Below are 19,843 nucleotides of genomic sequence, written 5' to 3' on the forward strand. Positions count from 1 at the left end.
CTTTGGAGGGTCTAATTTTAATATATTAGGGTTATCATTTATTTTTCTCTTCAACACAGAAGTACATCTTCTCGTTGATTTCATCCCAATGAAGTCTAATTTCATCTTCTGCTTTGAGTCCTCTTCGCTTGACAACTTTGCTTTTGTAATTTTCAATGAGCACATAACTGTTACTTGATGGCCATCTTTTTAATATCATCTTAAATTCATATTTATCATCCCAATCAATGATATCAATTGGATAACCACCATTCTTGCTTTGCTCTAGAATTCTGGTGTCGAATTTGTCTTTCACCCAATTCTTTTTGAGTAAAAGTCGATCTTGATTATCAATGTCACTTTTTGCTAGGACTTTCGTATAGCTCCATTTGGGTGTGGCTTCGAATATAATGGGAGTACTACTATTTTGAGAAGACGAACTAATGGAAGTAATTCTACTGGTGGTGTTTTTAGAAAGAGAAAGAGAAAGGGTAAGATGATCTTCCTTTTCCCCTGTATTTTCCTTGAATGAAGATAAATCGACATATTTTTTACCATTAAACTCACAATTTTGGTCTAAAAGAGTAGATTTTATGGGTTTTTCCGTTTCCATAAAATCATAGAAGGCGTAATCGTTTATCCAATGTTGAACCCTTTGTTTCTTTATGATTGATTCATCATAATTTCCCTCAAAATTTGAACTTTCTCCAATATTGTTACTCTCTGTTTCTTTGCTTTTTTTCATGATGATCAAGAATATAAACAATTTTCTCTAAGGTTTTGAAAAAATTAGAAGTGCTAAACTAGTAGAAAAAAAGAAGAGTTTGAATGTTGTAAATCAAAAGATAGAAGTATATTTATATTGGTGTAATTTCCTTGGAAAAATTATAGTTCTACTAGGATTTGAAAATCCATCCTATAAGAATTATAATTCTACTAGGATTTGAAAATCTATGCTTTATCCTGCATCTTTTTTCAGAAAGAAGGTTTTTTTATTTTTAAATTTTTTTTATACACTTTTTTTTTTACACTTAGTTAATGAAATGGATAATTATATGATCATTGAATCATTGATTTTAAAATAAAAGACTGATAATTTTTTAAAAGAAGAATAAAAGACTGGTACTATTCAAACTTCACCTTTTTTTTTTATTTATTTTTTTTATTATTATTATTTTTTTTATTTTTTACAGTACAAATATAAAGAGGCGTATACTATCAAGTTAAATGTTGTGTTATACATTACTTACTCTATCATTTTATTAGAGTTTCATTTCTAACATTAATTACACACATAATAAAGAAAAATGAGACTCTAATAAAAGGAATGAGGGAGTAATTTCTTTATCTTAATTTACTTCTTTAGAAAAGATATCTTAATTTATTACTTTTTTTTTTTCTTTTTTTTGACGGAAATCTTAATTCATCAATCTTTTAAAAATTATGAAGTAAATGTAATTGACTTTGGGCTTAGACCAAATTAGGAATCTGACTGAGTTTTATACAGTTGGGAGTGTCTTAGATTAGTCAGAACATTGAAATAGTTATGTGCAACTAACTCTGTGCATGATGGGAGCTGACCATTCATGAAATACTTGTAGATGAAGAGATAAAACAGAGGAGGAGAATTTTATACAAACTTCATTGCATTTTATACTAACTTGCAAAGAATAACATGGTGTAAGTTGGTATTGTTGTGGTTGTAACACCAAAAGTGTTCATGGAGAAGAAGTAAATCTCGGCTTAGCCCGGTGACACTGCTACTCATGATCCATGGAGGATATGATGTTGTTTGTGATTGTGTCTGATTAACTCATGGAAACGTCTGATGTTATCCTCAGGCCGTTCGCCTTTTCTGCCTTTCATCTTATCACACTTGGTGATCAAACACAAAGGTACTCCGTAATAGGTAAATAGGTATCGATCTGAAAAGCATAAACTAACCAAAGCAACAAGAAATGAATGAAATTAATCAAATTATAACACTTTCTTTTAAACAATGAATGAAATTATAGCAATTTGTGCAACGCATGAGACTAATCTACATCGTACTCAGCTCGTAGTTGATATTTGAAACGAGTACAACACAAACTATTATTTTAAGAAGTTTAAAGTAGAAATTTAGAGATAATGTATTAAAATAATATGATGTCACTCTGTAGTACGGATCGGAGTACCAAAGTAGTTAATTGACATTTAATACGAAATTTGGGTACAATTAATTGAAACGTTATTTTGTAATTAATTTTTTTTAAAGGAATTTTAGATTTTTTATGTCAATAGTCACTAAATGCTTTGGCCTCCGTACTAATTAACTACGTTAACAAAGTGTTTTTGATTGTTATAGATCCTTTTAGAATTACGTCTCTCAAAGAAAAAAATATAATTAAAAATAATTACTGTCTTTATGAACTTGAATTAAAAGTGTTTTGATTGTTACTCGTAGTTGTTATTCTTAATTTCTTACCATCGTAATTAATGGATAAACGTACTACGTAGTACATTAAGGAAGATTAAATTGAAGTAGAGATCAAAATACTTAATTTAATTCAGTTATTTATTTGCTGATGACTACACGAAGAATATATAAATTAAATTGAAATAATCAAATATATTTCGTCGTAATAAGGGAGAATTAATTGAATTAGTGATCACTCTGATCAGAATTGTATGCTAATGATCTGTTGCTTATTTTCTTAAGGTATTTCGGACAATCCATGCTAATGTAAGATCATTTATACACCTTAAATGATTGCTTACTTTCTTGGAGGAAGATTGTTTCAGCAAGACAAAGAATTAGAACAACACATTATAAATTTCACCGATAATAGAACATTTAACTCATAAGAAGAAAAAAAAAAAAGGCCTAATACAAAGAGCAATTTTGCACTTGCACCAAGCTTATGAAAAATGGCTCATGAAACAGGAGATCTAAACACTTTTCTTATCAAATCGGGTCATGGAGTGAAAGGTTTATCGGAGATGGAATTGAAGGATTTGCCAAAGGAGTATGTACAACCTCAATCAGAGAGGCCGTCCAACATGAAGATCATGGAAGAGGTGTCGATCCCCATAATTGATGTGTCTAATTGGGATGACCAAGCAGTTTTAAAATCAGTATGTGATGCTGCTCAGAAGTGGGGATTCTTTCAAATCATCAACCATGGGGTGCCACTTGAAGTACTTGAGGATGTGAAACGAGCAACTCTCGCGTTCTTTGCCTTGGCACCAGAGGTCAAGAGGAATTATTTCAAGGAGAATTCTCCTAGCAATCATGTGAGGTTAAGTACTAGCTTTATACCCGAGGTTGAGAATGCCTTAGAATGGAAGGATTACCTTAGCCTCTTTTATGTCTCTGATAATGAGGCTCTTGCTTTATGGCCTACTATTTGCAGGTAATTAACTGTTAAGCTGCATTATGAAATCACTAATTATATTGTATTGTTTTTCATGAGAACGCTGAATTCAGCAATATAATTATCTGTAATACGATTGATGCTCAGGGACCAACTTCTGGATTATATGAACAAGTGCCAAGTTGTGATTAAGTCCCTCCTGCAAGTCTTGATGAAAGGACTCAACATTCATGAGATCAATGAGGAACAATGGTCACTTCTTTCGGGTTCCAAAAGGATTAATCTCAACTTCTACCCAAAGTGTCCGAAACCTGAACTTACAGTAGGAGTAGGGAGGCACTCAGACGTGTCCACCTTTACCATGCTCCTGCAGGATGATATTGGAGGACTCTTTGTTCGAGCACCTGATGGAGAAAGTTGGGTTCATGTGCCACCTATCCCTGGGGCACTGGTGATTAACATTGGTGACGCGCTGCAAATCATGAGCAATGGCAAGTACAAGAGCATAGAACACCGTGTAATAGCAAATGGAAGTAAAGACAGGATTTCAATTCCCCTGTTTGTGAACCCAAAGCCTAGCAAAGTGATCGGACCTTTAAAGGAAGTTTTCGTAGAGAGTGATGAGAAACCCAAGTACAAGGAGGTGTTGTATTCTGATTATACTTTGTACTTCTATAAAAAGGCTCATGATGGCAAGGGAACCCTTGATTTTGTCAAGATATGATCTTTTCAATAGGGATGAGAAAGGCAATTCGGAATGATAGAATGAGAAAGAATAATACAGGGTTTTCCTGTTAAGATCAATAATAAGCTTGGATACAAATGTATTTTTAATTTAAATCTTGATTGTATCGTATTTCGGAGTATGTATTAAGACAGTAGTTGAAGTTTATGTTACAGATGCTTGTATAAGATAGTAAAATAAAGATATTGATGCCAAAGCAGACAGATCCTACTTCAAATTTTAATCCCACTTAGCTTACAGATGAAGTCTTTGCTCAGTATACAAACTTGGCAAAAGATATCATTGCTCAGTAAAATAAAGAGTATTAATAGTATTTCAAGCAACATAAACATCTTCCCATTTTTTTTTTCTTTATAAAATTTCAAAATTTCATTACATTTATACAACCTTGGCAAAAGATAACATAGGGTAAGTAGTTATAACACCAGAAAACTTCTAATATACTGTCTAACTATCCCAATAGTTTCTTAGTTGTGACATGTGGAGAAGAAGTTGGTCTCGGCCTAGACCAGTAACACTGCTAGTCATGATCCATGGGGGGTGTTGTTTGTAGTTCTGTCTGATTAACTCATGGAAACTTCTGATGTTATCCTCAGGCCGTGCGCCTTTTCCGCCTTTCATTTTATCACACTTGGTGAACACAAAGGTGATAGGTATCTGAAAAGCATAAACCAAAGCAGCAAGAAATGGAAAATCAGTAGCACATTTAAATCGCATTCAAAAATGTTAAATGAACAAACGAGTATATAGTGTTCAAAAATTGGATACATTGTTGCGACCAAGCCAATTAGCACAATCCACATCTATCTTCTGTGGGGGAACACTTGCATCAACTAGGAGTAACACAGAAACAAGTGCATCTCTATTCAAGAAGTAGCCTTTAGTGAATGCAGACCAATCTGTTCGAGCAGATTCAGATGCTTTGGCAAACCTATGTAAGAAAAGCAGTAAAATCAGGCATAAAAAAAAAAAATCTTACAATTGTTGCACAACTGAAGCAGATTCAAGATCATCATATGCGTAATGGCTATCCACCATAGCTATCCAAGGTTAAATATGACTCAATTAAGGGCGGTATCATACACAAGGACAAGAAAGGAGACATTTACTTCCTAATTTGGAAAATAAACAACACTGTTGGTCCTAAAGGCACCAAATTAACTACAGCGGAGCTGTCCCTAGCTTCCCCCTAACCGCTGACTTAGGAGATAGCTTCAACGTAGCCTAAATAATCAGTCCGCAGTAAAGTTTTACAGGATGATCATTACTGTAATTTTTAAAGCAATGCCTCAAGGTGTAAATGCAATCCTTTTTTGGTACTTCGATATGATTCAAGCATATGATCAAGTTTAAGCGCGAATAACAATTATGCACAACAATATACAATATTCCCAGCATGAAATAGACACTAGAATTACGGAAATTGCCCATATCATATAACCAAAATTACAGAGACTCACCCATATCCAGGCAAATCAACAATATACCAACTCTTGTTGATCAGAAAATGATTGATAAGCTGAGTCTTCCCTGCATATAATTCAACACCCAAATCAGACATATAGTACACAAAACAAACAAATACCCAACAGCGAATCTCCCCTAAAATTCAATCCCAATTTCTATTAAATCAAATCAAACTAATCACATTTCATACACACTTCAATTATGTTTTTCATTGAGGAATTTAAACAAACAGGTGGTGGGCATGAAAGAAAACAAACAAATTAACAAAACCTGGTTTTTTCGATGTCAAAGCAACTTCTTTCTTCTTAACAAGAGTATTAATAAGCGAAGATTTCCCAACATTAGATCGACCAAGAACAGCAAACTCAGGCAACCCATCAACGGGGCAATCCTTAGCCCGACTACTACTCTTCACAAACGCAACTTCCTTAATCTGGGAATGACCCGCATAAGGTCCGACAACAATGTTGGATCCGGGTAAGATCATATCTTCGGTTATGTCATTCGGGTCGACACCCGGCGGCACAAAGAGCACAGTGCTGGTGAATTTGGTGGCATCCGAAGGCGGCGGAGTAGCTGCGGAGCTTGATAATGCATGTCGATGGAAAATGGGGGTTGTTGAGGAGAGAGAAAATGAGGATTGCAGAGGAAAGGAGAGAGAAAAAGTGAAGCTTTTTGAAGGGTTGGAAATGGTGAGTAGTAGAGAAGATGATAGTTGAGGGATGAAGGGACGAGTTCTTAGTAGCAGCATTTTGTTTACCCGCCAATTTTATTAGTTTTGATCTCCCAATTGCTCTATATATCACACACTAGCACACTATGTTATGTTGTTAATGGGTAATTTAAATGTATCGGATTTTGAAGTTACATGGTTCTAATCACCCAAACGACCTCTTAAGGTCTCATGGGGTTCATGGAAAACATCTCGATTTGTTTTATTTTTTGTCGGAAAAAGTTGAAAAAAAATGTCCCAATCTAAAGGCTATAATAGACATTGACCGTGTGAGACCTGTTGGGTGACTTAAGTATTAAGATCATAAAAGTTAATTTGTAACCATTACAGACATACTAATGTTATATTGTACCGAACACGATTTTGGTTTAAATGTATAACTATTTTGAATTTTCGTTGTTTTGATAGTTAAAAGGTAATAGAATTGATTACAACCATCAACCTAACATTTCAGGGTCTTATAAGTAAATTTGAATATGGTTTCATGCGTATACATTAGATGCACATATTACTTTCAATAAAACATTTTAATTACATAAAAGGACAAGTTCAAACCTCAATTTTACCTAAAAACTAACATAATAATAATACCCAATATCACAAAATCATACCTTTTCCCATAAATAATGCAACAATACAAATAACACACACAACCAATGACACTTTTGGAGCAACAAATTTCTCACTTGATACAGCAAAAAATCCAAGTAATCACACAAAGATACTCCCACAACACTTTTGACAAAAACAAGACCAAAAACCTCTACAACAACAAATCTTGAATCTACAATTACCCCTCCACCAAAATTCCACACTCCTTCACTCTCACAAACACCAAGAAGAAAAGTCATAAATCAAAATCAAAATCAATAAAATCAAAATTAAAAAAGAAAGAAATTTCCCAAATTTCAGATCTTTTTCTCTCTCATCCAAAATTCTCCTCCATGCCCATCTCCTCTTACCTCGGGAACCGCAGCAGAAGTGGCGGCGCTGGGTGGGCCCGCTCATTTCTTCCGACAACAACCACCGCCGCTACCACCACAACCCCGACAAAATCAAAGCTCCACCGCAAATCACGGCGAAGAACCCAATTGCGTGACTTCATTTGGGCCCACTTTTTCACCATCGGATTATCAATCTCTCTCCTCCTCTTCACGGCGGCGCTTTTCCGCTTCGGCCCATTTTCTCTCTCCTCCCCCCGATTCTCAAGGCGGTATTCTTCTACCAGACCCAGAAAGCCGAACCTCAGGAAACTACCCTCTGCTTCTCACAACGACGTCGTTTCGTCTGCTGCTGCTGTTGATATTACTACCAAAGATCTGTATGATAAGATTGAGTTTTCGGATGTTGATGGTGGGCCTTGGAAGCAAGGATGGATGGTTACTTATAAAGGGAATGAATGGGATAATGAGAAATTGAAGATTATTGTTGTTCCTCATTCTCATAATGATCCTGGTTGGAAGTTTACTGTTGATGAGTATTATGATCGTCAATCTCGTCATATTCTTGATACCATTGTTGAATCTCTATCTAAAGTAAGGTTTCTTATCTTATGGTATATAATTGGATTAATTTTACTATTGTTTATGGTTTAATTTGGGGTTTTTATGATGTTGATTTTGTTGGCAGTATTTTGTTTAGTGGGTTAGTTTTAGAATTGTGAGCTGCATTGAGTGAAGTTGGTAAATTAAGCTTGTAGTGCTCAGTTGGAGATTGTGGTTAATGGGTCTGGTTGACTATTGCGAGGTTCTGGTTCAATAGGGCACTTTTTTAATTATGTTGATGTGAAATTTCTTGGATTTTGTGTTCATTTTTTAGCTTCCATAATTAGCAATGCACATATTATTGGATTTTGGGTAGGGAATTTGAGGTTTGTGAGGTAAATTTTGTTGGGGTTTTGTCTGTTTTTGTTGATGTACTCTATATGATTAATTGTTTTACTCCATCAAAAAGATGCACATCATTTATATTGGATCACATTACAGGGATATAATGAGCCTCGATTAAGATTTAAGTTTCTATGAGCTCAATATTGTTGGGTTTCTAATTTTCTATGGAAATGCTTTCCTCTGCTTTACCATTAGTTCGAGTTGATGCATGTTGTTGAATTTCGGAGTCTCTTTTGGAGTTGTCCTTGAAGTTAAACGTTAGTTACTATGTAATTGTTATATGTTATGTTACTCGGGGTAACAAATTCTAGTTGGAGTTTTGAGATCCAACATGTGTGCTAGATGTAATATGAAGATTCCTAGTAACATAGTAATATTGAGTGGTGTCCACTAATCGAGCTTCCCCTTTTGCTTATGGCCTGTTTCTAGGTAGTAAAATGTTAGTGATGAAAATGTACATTTAAAAGCAGCATTGCTAAGAAAGTATCACCCTAATGACTATGGTATTGCAATCCCATCCCAAACTCGTGTTTTTCTCCATAACGTATCATTACCATCCATTACCATCCCTCTAGTGTTAATGGATGACAATTAAAACTTGTGAAGAAAAGAGATGCCTGGTAACAGCATCATTATGGGAATTGTCTTAGGATTTTACTTACAAATTCATTCCCATCTACCAAACTAGCCGTAAGTCACATTCATCCTGAGCCCATTTTCCCAATCTTGTTTTTTTGAAGTTGTTGAAGGATTAACTTGTCACGTTAACTATTTGAAAATGTTACTTTGCTAGTTTACTTTCTCCAGAATTTTGGGTCCAGAGTATTACCTACTTAGTGATCTAGTTGCTTGCTTTTGAATCATCGAGTCACTTTATTTTTTAATTTAATGGAAGATTTTGTATTAAGAACTACCTTTTTTTGGTTACACATTTAGAACCACTAATGGAGTAATCTTTTTTTATTGCAATGCTACATAAACCTGTTTCATCATCTTCCATCTAATTAATGTTGAAGTTAACACACCTTTGAGTTTATCATTTAATTTTCCTCTTGAACCTTGGTGTCTTAGGATCCACGGCGCAAGTTTATATGGGAGGAGATGTCATACTTGGAGAGGTGGTGGAGGGATTCTTCAGAGAGCAAAAGGGAATCTTTTGCAAATTTAGTGAAGAATGGGCAGCTAGAAATTGTTGGAGGTGGTTGGGTAATGAATGATGAGGTAACACTTTTTTTGACATTGACCGTATTGCGGCTGTTTAGCTGTTGCTATCATCAATTACTAAATTATGCTGTTGATTGATTTATGAAGTAATGAAGTAGCAAGTTATTTTTTTTTATAACACAACCTTTTATTGGATACTTTGGTGAGTAGTGGAAAAATAGATAAAACTAAATAGTATTTGAAACTCAGCTAACATATATTTCCTGTGTGTGTGCAGGCCAACTCCCATTTTTATGCTATCATTGAGCAGGTGAGGTTATCTGTACATATTCTCTTCTATATTACACCTACAATAAGGGCCTTTGTGGCTTTGTGCACTAGCAAGTTAGACTTAGCTTAATGTATGATATTTGCGAACAACAATAGTTTGGAACAGGAGCTCCCTGTTCCCTCACATTATCTGAGGTGTTTGTATTTGTAGCTATGCTCAATGATCCCAGCTTATACAACCCATAGATGACCGTGTTATCATCGATGCTTCTAGCTTTATATAAAATCAATTTATGCTTTATTAAATATGTCTTTACTGAAAGCAACATCTTTAATTCTTACATTAATCTCATGTTTTGCTATTCTATCTAAATTCACATTTGAGGCACAGGTCAAAGGCCTGATACTTGTCTGCAGTTCTGTATTCTTAGCCTAGTTCAACAATCTGAAAGTATCTTGCCGTAAGAGGTTATCATGCTATTCCGAGTATTTCTATAGCTGTACTCCCATTATGAAGATATTTTCTCTTGCTTACAGGGCTGGCTAAGTTCCTCTGATCTTCATGATTGGTAATTCTTATAAAGATAATATTTGCTATGTGGTGGTTATGACGGCCAAGATAACTTGTCTTATTTGACAACATGTAAATTTGTATCTAGGCATTTGTGCAAAGTTCATGATTCATTTTTCTAAAATAGTGACCATCTTACAATAACAAACTTATTTGCTTGTGTAATTGTGCTATGAGGATTATGTGTGGATTTTATCCCATTTTCTGAGTTCTTTGATTATCAAGTCTTAATGTATCTCATGTTAGCCATAACACTTTGTTGATTGGGCTACTATCTGTATCCGTGTTAAGTTGTATTTATTTTTGCTTGTCATGCCATGCCTTGTGGGTTATTTTCCCCCCTTCTAGAATTCTAGACCTTACAGTAGCTCATTTATGTTATTATTGGTCAGCCAGATGATGATTTTATACATCAATTTATAGTTATTTAGTACTATTGCTGCATTTAATATTGCTTGTGCTCCTGTCTGATCTAATTTTATGCATCAGATGACTGAGGGTAATATGTGGCTAAATGAGACCATTGGAGTGGTTCCTAGAAATGCTTGGGCAATTGATCCATTTGGATACTCTCCTACAATGGCATATCTTCTCCGACGCATGGGTTTTGAGAACATGCTGATACAAAGGACTCACTATGAGCTCAAAAAGGAATTAGCCTTGCATAAAAACTTGGAATTTGTATGGCGTCAGAGCTGGGATGCCCTGGAAACTACAGATATATTTGTGCATTTGATGCCCTTCTATTCGTACGATGTTCCCCATACGTGCGGACCTGAGCCAGCTGTATGTTGTCAATTTGATTTTGCTCGGATGCGGGGTTTTATTTATGAACTCTGTCCCTGGGGTCATCATCCCGTGGAGACAAATCAGGAAAATGTGCAGGAGAGAGTAGGAAAGCTGTTGGATCAGTACAGAAAGAAATCAACCTTATACAGGACAAACACACTTCTTATTCCTCTAGGAGATGACTTCCGTTATGTCAGCATAGATGAAGCAGAGGCACAGTTTAGGAATTATCAAATGTTATTCGATTATATTAATTCTAATCCCAGCTTAAATGCAGAGGCAAAGTTTGGCACTTTGGATGATTACTTTCGAACCCTCCGTGAGGAGGCCGAGAGAGTGAATTATTCACTTCCTGGCGAGATCGGATCTGGCGAAATTGAAGGTTTTCCTTCTTTATCTGGAGACTTCTTTACTTATGCTGATAGGCAGCAAGATTATTGGAGTGGCTATTATGTTTCAAGGCCTTTCTTTAAGGCTGTTGATCGTGTTCTGGAGCATACACTTCGCGCCTCAGAAATGTTGATGGCACTGCTATTAGGACGTTGTCACAGAGTTCAATGTGAAAAGTTGCCGGCTAGTTATGCGCACAAGTTGACAGCTGCAAGGAGGAATTTAGCCCTGTTTCAGCATCATGATGGAGTAACTGGTACAGCTAAGAATCATGTGGTCAAGGACTATGGAACTCGAATGCATACCTCTTTGCAGGATTTGCAAATTTTCATGTCCAAAGCTATTGAAGTACTGCTTGGCATTCGCTTTGAGAAAAATGAACAAAATCCCTCTCAATTTGAGCCAGAACAAGTGAGGTCCAAGTATGACGCACAGGCTGTTCACAAGGGTATTATTGTCCAAGAAGGAGCTGCAAGATCAGTGGTCATCTTTAATCCTCTGGAGCAAACCAGAAATGAGGTTGTGATGGCGATTGTTGACAGACCAGATATAAGTGTCTTGGACTCCAACTGGACTTGTATTGAGAGCCAGGTTTCTCCTGAAATGCAGCATGATAAGGGCCAAATATTTACAGGGAGGCATCGTGTCCACTGGAAAGCTTCTATTCCTGCTTTGGGGCTTCAAACGTATTATCTTGTTCATGGAGCAGGGCAGTGTGAGAAAGCAAAGCTGGCAGACTTGAAAATTTCAACTTCTGATCAGTTATCTTGTCCTGCACCATATGCTTGCTCGAAAATAGAGGGAGAGGTGGTTGTAATTCAGAATCGTCATCGAACTCTTACTTTCAATGCAAATCTTGGCTTATTGATTAAAGTTGCTAATAGTGATGGTTCTTTAAATAATGTGGGCGAGGAGATAAGCGTGTACAGTAGCGAGGGAAGTGGTGCATACCTGTTTAAACCTGTGGGTGATGCACATCCTTTCATTGAAGCTGGTGGACAGTTGGTGGTTACCACAGGCCCCTTGATGCAGGAAGTGTATTCTTATCCAAAGACTCAATGGGATGAAGCACCTATCTCTCACAGTACTCGAGTTTATAATGGGGAAAATACCATTCAGGAGTTTGTCATTGAGAAGGAATATCATGTTGAATTTCTTGGGGATCAGTTTAATGACAAGGAGCTTATAGTCAGATACAAGACTGACATTGAGAATAGGAAGATTTTCTTTTCTGATTTAAATGGTTTTCAGATGAGCCGGAGAGAAACATATGATAAGATTCCTGTGCAGGGAAATTATTACCCAATGCCCTCCCTTGCATTTATGCAAGGACTTGATGGTCGCCGGTTTTCAGTTCATTCACGTCAATCACTGGGTGTGGCAAGCCTAAAAAATGGATGGCTGGAGATAATGCTTGATCGTCGTTTGCTGAATGATGATGGGCGTGGTCTTGGGCAAGGGGTAACTGACAACCGTCCAATGACTGTTGTATTTCACATCCTTCCCGAGTCCAATATTTCTTCTGTTTTAGATCCCAGTTCAAAAGCCCTTTCTTTAAACCCTTCTTTGCTGTCCCATTGTATTGGGTCTCACTTGAATTATCCCATACACGCGTTCATTGCTAAGAAAGCACAAGAACTTGCCCCACAACCACCACCACCGAGATTCTTCTCCCCTCTTACTTCTTCTTTACCATGTGATTTGCATATTGTGGACTTCAAAGTGCCCCGGCCTTCAAAGTATTCATTTTTGGAGCATCCTGTAGAAGATCCAAGGTTTGTTCTACTATTTCAGAGGCGGGGTTGGGATTCATCATATTGTCGAACTGCAAGATCTCAATGCACAAAATTAGCAGATGAACCTGTTAATCTTTATAGCTTGTTCAAAGACCTGGATGTCATGCACGTAAAAGCAGCATCTTTGAATCTCCTACACGACGATACAGAGATGCTTGGTTATACTGAGCTTTCTGGAGATGTTGTGCAAGAGGGGCATGTTGTCATCCCTCCCATGGAAATACAGGCATACAAACTTGAGTTGCGACCTCACCAATGAAAGCGGGCTAACCCTTTGGTTAATTGTCTTCATCTTGCAGTTGATGCAGAAATGATTTACTTGGGGACACTATCTTGAAATGAATCTGCCATATATCAGTGTCTCAGAGAAGAGTGTGTACCAAGATGCTTTATAGCAGCACGAAATTGTTGTCCATCATTCTTGTACACAAGCATTTAGGGCATGCCCTTAAAATGATGTGCCGATGTTGCCGGTTGATTCTGTTCCCAGATAGTTGATGGTTACTCGGTCCAAGTGATAGATGAGGAAGTTCTTGATCGGCCATTTACAGATCTCTAGGATGATTGTGGTTAGGTTCTTGTGTAAGAAAGTCTGTTTTGTGAATGAACTATTTCCATACTGTTGATATGGTCAAAACCCTGTAATTTAGAGGTAGCTGTGTAGGTGATAGAAATTGTTTCCTTTTTTGATGTGACTGATTATGCAAGGGTACAATACTTTTTTGGTAGATTGACAGACGCTGAAAAAACTCTTGTAGCACTCAAATGTTCAACTCACTGCATTGCTTTTTTTTTTTTGTTTTTTTTTTTGGTGAATACGAGGGGCAAGCCCCAAAAGAACAAAGAACAAATCAAAAGACGCTGAAAAACAAACAAAGGAAAACTAAAAACAAAAGAAAAATGACTGCATTGCTAACTGTCAATGATTATATAGTATTATAGTGCATACTGCTCTCTGAGTGTGTGTGTTTTGTTTCCCATTATTTATGGGGGAGTGGTGAGGTACTGTCATGCTAACTGAATCGTTCGGGACTAGGGCGAAAATTTAATCAAGTTTTTTCCGCTCAACTTCATTGAAAGCATTTGAAAAGTTGTCTAGGTCTTCAGGCTATCTTTCCCACATTTGTGTTCTAAATCGGTGGCCTGCCTTTAATCATATATACATCAAGACGAACCAAAATGCCATGAATTATGAATGTAATGGTAATCACGGGGAGGTAGATAAAAAATTTCACTTGTTCAATCAGATAGATGCAGTAAAAAAGAAAGTGTTTGCACAACTCTTCTCCAAGATAGATACATGAGGTGGCTTTGACCAGTATTTCAGAAATTAGAGATTCAGTATGTGTTGCTCAAGATGTTTTATCAGTCAAAACATAAAGTCTCAGACAACTATCACTAGGTACAAAACACACCTAACATAGCAGAATTTTTTCTGCCCACTCCAAGTCATGTGAGAAAAATCAGAAAATGCTTCCGTAACTATAATATGATCTCTTCTTGCATGCTCACATTAAGAACTTTGTTTGGAAGAACAATGCAGTTAATGACAACAACTTCGTCTTCTACATTAACAGATTCTCCTGCATTGAGAAATTTCTATATTCAGAATCTGAAGTGTTTAGTCAAAAAAAAAAAAAAAATCTGCAGTAAGATAACAAACCCTGAGATTGACATAAGAACTGAAGGGATGTAGTCATTACCAAGGATTGTAACTCCAAGCTTAGAGTCGTAATCACCATCAGCCTATATGAAACATTCAATGTAAAGTTATGTGATGATCAAAGAACTTAATACAAAGATTAGTTTCAAACATGATTTTCTTTTATTTGGTTCCGTGCTATAAATGTTACATTCTCTTTACAAAATAGAATTATATTTTGCCCTTGGGAAAACTAATTTCAGCCCTTCACATACCAAATTAGAGGAAATGGAATAAACCGCATTAACTGAAAAATGATTTTCCCCAAGTCCCAACCAAACATAATCTTCGTAATACAAGAAATTAGATCACTGAAAAACTTGCCTGAACACGTGACCATCTCCCAACTGAAGACTTCCATCCAATAATAGCATGTGTAACAAGTGCATTTTCCTGCAGAAGGTTAAATAGTATCAAGTCATATTATAATTAATGTATTGCTTTTACTAGTAAGCATTATTTTCATTAATTCAGTACCTGAATCTCAACATCATCCAAAATGATGCAGTTTACAAGCCTTACACCAGGTCCTATGCGAACATTAGCTGATATCGACACATTTGGACCAATCTGTGCAAATAAAAATAAAATTAGAAACTGTGTATCATATGCTTCTAAAAAGAGAAGCATTTTAGAGTACAAATTTCAGAATATGTGTTTTAGACTTGGGAATATATTCTGATAAGACCCTGGGTCAGTACATATCCATCGAGATACACTAACAAATCTCAAGTAATGATTAGACAAGTTTTTGTTACCTTTGCAGTCGAATGTACTTTAGCTGATGGGTGGATATAAACATCACCAACAATCGTAGCATTCTTTGTACCATCCCCACTAGCCAGAAGATGGGGAGCATTCTGCTGAAATAGAGCAAGGTACAACCCAGAACATTTCAAGGACATGCTGTGTACAATCAAACATGGCTGCAATTTAGCATTGACACTCCAAAGTTAAATGGTTTAATATAAAATGTTTTGTCAAAGAACATACCCGGGAGTCTTAATTTGTTCCCAGAAATCCAATGTTTCATAGGTATACAATTGTTTCTTTCCAGCCAAAGGAGACAAAATGTCCTGGTCCAATCTTACAAAATCTGCAGGGAGGGCCCTTTTAAGAATTTTTTTGATATCAGATCTCAATCAGTGTGCTAAAGAGCTCTGAAGTAAATAAGTGCATACAGATAGTTTCTATCGCCAACATTGAAGGTAACACACATGAGCTTTCTTTTTTTGGTTAAAAGAGCCAAGATATAATTTTGTTTTTTTATTTTAAAAAAAAAAAAGATAGAAACCTTCCTAATGCCTTAAAATTAACTCTGAAGGTTCAGTTGATAAATATAAGGTAAAACCCCCAAATGGTTTCAAGAGATACAGCCACAGCATGTCAGATTAGCAGAGAAACAATCATCACATTCCAGCTATATGCCAATTATTAGAACATGTCTTCATCAAGTCAAAACATAGTGTCATAGTTAATTTACATGAAATCTCAGTAAACTAGGCTAATTTTCATGTAAAAGTTGATAAACAAAACAATTTCAAATATAAAAGTCACCCAGTCATAGGAATGCTAGCTCATACCTCGTAGCTGAATGCAATGACTCATAATTGGACAAGCGACGTAGAGATCCTGTGAAATTAAATTATTCTCAGTAAAGAAAAATAACAGCAGATTTGCAGAGAGAAGGTTCTCTCTTGACTGTAAATTGACTAGTAATGACATCTCAACAAAAAATTAATTGCTTCACAGTTCACTCGTCCGCTCACAAAAGGATTGGATAGATTTCTATCATCATCTACCTAAAAAACATATGCGACAGGGTAACATGCATGAGAGGTAATATATCTATATAAGCCAAAGTCAAAGACAGCTCAAAGGTCAAAGTCTGAATTAAAATCCAGAATAAAATCACTACTGATTTACTGAAATTAAGGAATAAGAACTGGCTACTTTACATTTCCCATGACTCTAATACATTTCAATCTAATTGTCTTTTACAAAAAAATAATTTAAAAAAAAAACTTAATTGATTGTGTAACATAAAAACTCAGGAAAAGCTTTAGTCTTTCATATCATTTCCCATATTTAACACTTCCTTTTCACATAAAAAGCTTAAATTTTAAGACCTTATTGAACAAAACTAACTGGATAAACATATCTGGCAGAGTGGCAGTAAACTCTTGAGGAACGCAGTGCATTGTCATTGTGAGTCTTTCTTTGACTTTCAACACATAATCGTATTGTGCATTGCATGGATACAATAGTTAACGAAAAAAACAAAATATTGGTAAAACTACATGAGGTTAATGTCAAGTTTTTACAATCATAAAAGAGGATGCTTCATCATCTTCTACAATTTACACAAAAGAGAAGCATGACTGAGACTAGCACTCATATGAGTCATATCATGTAAAGTTAGTTTTAAGACCATGTCCAAATTGGTAAAAAAAATTACTAAATTAACAGTAACAGAAATCATCCACCCTGTTGCCCACCCAGTAAGAAAAAGGAGACCAATAGTGTGAAAAGTCTAGAAAAAATGGAGTGTTGACTATAAAAGTTTGCATAAAGCCCCCCCAGGCCACCCCCCTTTCCCCGCACCCCTCTTATAATTTAAGGAAAAGATTGCACAAATAATGGAAATAACCTCTGTCTTCCTGATTGGCAAGCACACCCTGGATAGCTGAAAAAATTTCTGGAGTAAATACATATATGCCACAATTTATCAAATCACTAACCTGCAATCACACAAAGCAATGAACAACAAGATATAAAAACTCCTACAATGACAACGCAGAAACTATTGACACTTGAGTAGGGTGCATACAAATGTCTCAGGCTTTTCTGTGTAGTGCAATAACTCTTTTGTATCAGAATCGGCAACCAACTCACCAAACAGGTTGGCTGATTCAGCAGAAACCTGCAGATAGAATCACTATTAAGGGTGAATCGAGGAATTATTGGAGCAATTCTAAAGACTGGTTTTAACAAGTAACCAACCTTAATTACTAACAATGTACCCATACCACCATATCTCCTGTGGGCATCTGAATGAGTCAAAACAAACAAAAACAACCAGGGGTTAAGTTGTAGTACCTTCAAAGATCCATTAGTGTACATCACCACAGACAAATCGAACGTGCAAACTAACTAAAGAGCTATAATGTACATTACCAAGCATGTTTGCTAGTGGGAAACTGCAGCAGACATCAAAATTCAGAAGAAATATATGTGACTGCAAAAAGAGAGGAGAGAAAACAAAAAGGAGTCAGTGATTCTGAGTCAATGTCCTCACTTCTCTGTTAAATTCAAATGTAGTTGATATGGTAGGATGCCAATAAATTTACAGAACAATAGAAAGCTAGATAAAATTTGTTCATTCAATATTCAAAGGAATGCACATTATTACAATTCATCACTAATATAGGTAAATAGTTGGTTACAAACCGGCCCATCTTCCATAATCAGATCTCGAAAATGATACAGTCCACCAGCAGACCCATGTGGTTTGTCTTCTTTCAAATATCTAAAAATGAGACAAATTGTAAATGCTTTAATTCAGTTAAAGAAACCCCTTGAGCCATGATAGCTTTAAAGAAACAATATAACACAAACAAAACACAAGTTCAATTTTGAGATCACATGAAGTTCTCATGTTCAACCTTGACTCTTCTATGATATCAAATTAGTGTAAAGTCACAAATTCCTCTAAGAATAGCTCAACCGAAAACTCGAAAACAAAGATAGAAACTCACCTAACCGGAACTTTCAGCTCATTTGAGATTGAAGACACATATAAAGCAAAATCACGCTCTTCATATAATCCAATGAGAAAGATTTGAACCAAATTTGGTATCTACATACAGAATAAACCCTCAATCAATCAAAGTTGAACAAAAATTAATCATCAAAATTCAGCATTAATAACAACTATATACGATAACATACAGTTTTGCAAGCAGAAATTTGATGGTGGATCATAGGATGGCCAGCTATAGGAAACAAGGGTTTTTGAGTATTGAATGATAACGGTCGAAATGTAGTTCCTGAAATTGACCCAATACATTCAAACATATGAAATCACAATATATTACTATGAATTGAGAAATTAACAAATGGGTATGAAAATAAATTAGGAAAGTCTTGATTTTTCTGAGTTTTTCTGATGAGTCTGATTTATACCTTCGGTGGGCCCACCGACCAAGATCACAGCAACTGCTTTATCTTCCATTAATGAATCGCAGTTTATAATTTATGAACTGGGTTTTGTGATTTGAGGAGCTTCGCAGTGATGTTAACTAAAAAGGTCAAGCCTTGCTACTGCTTCAACTATTTTCTCCCACTTCTTGTTTAGAGGTCAAAAGTTCATAACGAATTGAGTCTTTTATTCTTTTCACTTTTTTTTTTTTTTTTTTTTTTTTTTTTTTTTTTTTGTGGAATTGGAACATAGATAATTTCATTTGGGCAACATTTTTTTTTTTTTTTTTTTTGACGGGAATCGGGCTCAAAATTTATTAATCAATCAAAGGGCTCAAATCAGCCAAAACATAGTCAGTATACACTGGGCAACATCTCTTGTGTAACTTATGATCGCAAATCTAATTTTTTTCGTGTGAACTTCAGTTTAAAAACACAAATATCTATACTATATACTCCCTCCGTTTCACATTACTCGCAACAAACTTGGCAGTTGCGGACTCCTAGGCAAAAGATTGGAGAATGATTAATTAAAGGAAGGGGTAAGTAATTAAAGAGAGAGAAAGTAGAGGGAAAGTTAGTGGTCCCAAATAAAGTAGTGGGAACATGTGAGTTAAAGGTGGGTGGGATTTTTTTCCCTCCCTTTTTTTTTGTTTGGCTGATTGTACTTAAGAGGCAAATTGTTTTCCCTCCAACATTTTCATGAAAATTTAAAAACCACATTCAAATTCCTGAATTTTTCAAATCTGACTAGTTTCCAAACAAAAGCCCCTTTTAAAAGGCTTATTTCAG

At 35.8% G+C, this 19,843-nt stretch overlaps 4 protein-coding genes across 4 annotated transcripts; 2 read left to right on the plus strand and 2 right to left on the minus strand.

Annotated features, from left to right (window-relative positions):
* Positions 1-355: 355 nt before the first annotated feature.
* LOC145642333 (feruloyl CoA ortho-hydroxylase F6H1-2-like) lies at positions 356-4,249 on the plus strand. Its single transcript, XM_081693471.1, has 3 exons — positions 356-470; positions 2,906-3,374; positions 3,483-4,249. Exons 2-3 carry the CDS (start codon positions 2,962-2,964, stop codon positions 4,057-4,059), a joined length of 990 nt encoding a protein of 329 aa, XP_081549597.1. The 5' UTR covers positions 356-470; positions 2,906-2,961; the 3' UTR covers positions 4,060-4,249.
* Positions 4,250-4,290: 41 nt separating this feature from the next.
* LOC145642334 (GTP-binding protein At2g22870-like) lies at positions 4,291-6,344 on the minus strand. Its single transcript, XM_081693472.1, has 4 exons — positions 5,818-6,344; positions 5,541-5,610; positions 4,849-5,011; positions 4,291-4,737 (listed from the first exon to the last, which is right to left on the minus strand). Exons 1-4 carry the CDS (start codon positions 6,296-6,298, stop codon positions 4,528-4,530), a joined length of 924 nt encoding a protein of 307 aa, XP_081549598.1. The 5' UTR covers positions 6,299-6,344; the 3' UTR covers positions 4,291-4,527.
* A 673-nt stretch (positions 6,345-7,017) lies between these two features.
* On the plus strand, positions 7,018-13,940 carry LOC145642335 (alpha-mannosidase 2-like). Its single transcript, XM_081693473.1, has 4 exons — positions 7,018-7,815; positions 9,241-9,390; positions 9,611-9,643; positions 10,664-13,940. The coding sequence occupies exons 1-4, from the start codon at positions 7,225-7,227 to the stop codon at positions 13,406-13,408; spliced, it is 3,519 nt and encodes a 1,172-aa protein (XP_081549599.1). The 5' UTR covers positions 7,018-7,224; the 3' UTR covers positions 13,409-13,940.
* A 427-nt stretch (positions 13,941-14,367) lies between these two features.
* LOC145556598 (uncharacterized) lies at positions 14,368-19,220 on the minus strand. The gene is made up of 15 exons (XM_081618250.1): positions 19,037-19,220; positions 18,803-18,900; positions 18,610-18,710; positions 18,302-18,380; positions 18,029-18,089; positions 17,855-17,901; positions 17,682-17,774; positions 17,502-17,592; positions 16,435-16,483; positions 15,845-15,961; positions 15,610-15,757; positions 15,329-15,421; positions 15,176-15,244; positions 14,853-14,895; positions 14,368-14,732 (listed from the first exon to the last, which is right to left on the minus strand). Exons 1-15 carry the CDS (start codon positions 19,083-19,085, stop codon positions 14,632-14,634), a joined length of 1,239 nt encoding a protein of 412 aa, XP_081474376.1. The 5' UTR covers positions 19,086-19,220; the 3' UTR covers positions 14,368-14,631.
* Between the last annotated feature and the right edge of the window lie 623 nt (positions 19,221-19,843).

The sequence above is a fragment of the Chenopodium album genome, chromosome 8 (genome assembly GCF_948465745.1).
Source record: "Chenopodium album chromosome 8, dcCheAlbu1.1, whole genome shotgun sequence".
NCBI classification, from domain to species: domain Eukaryota; kingdom Viridiplantae; phylum Streptophyta; class Magnoliopsida; order Caryophyllales; family Amaranthaceae; genus Chenopodium; species Chenopodium album.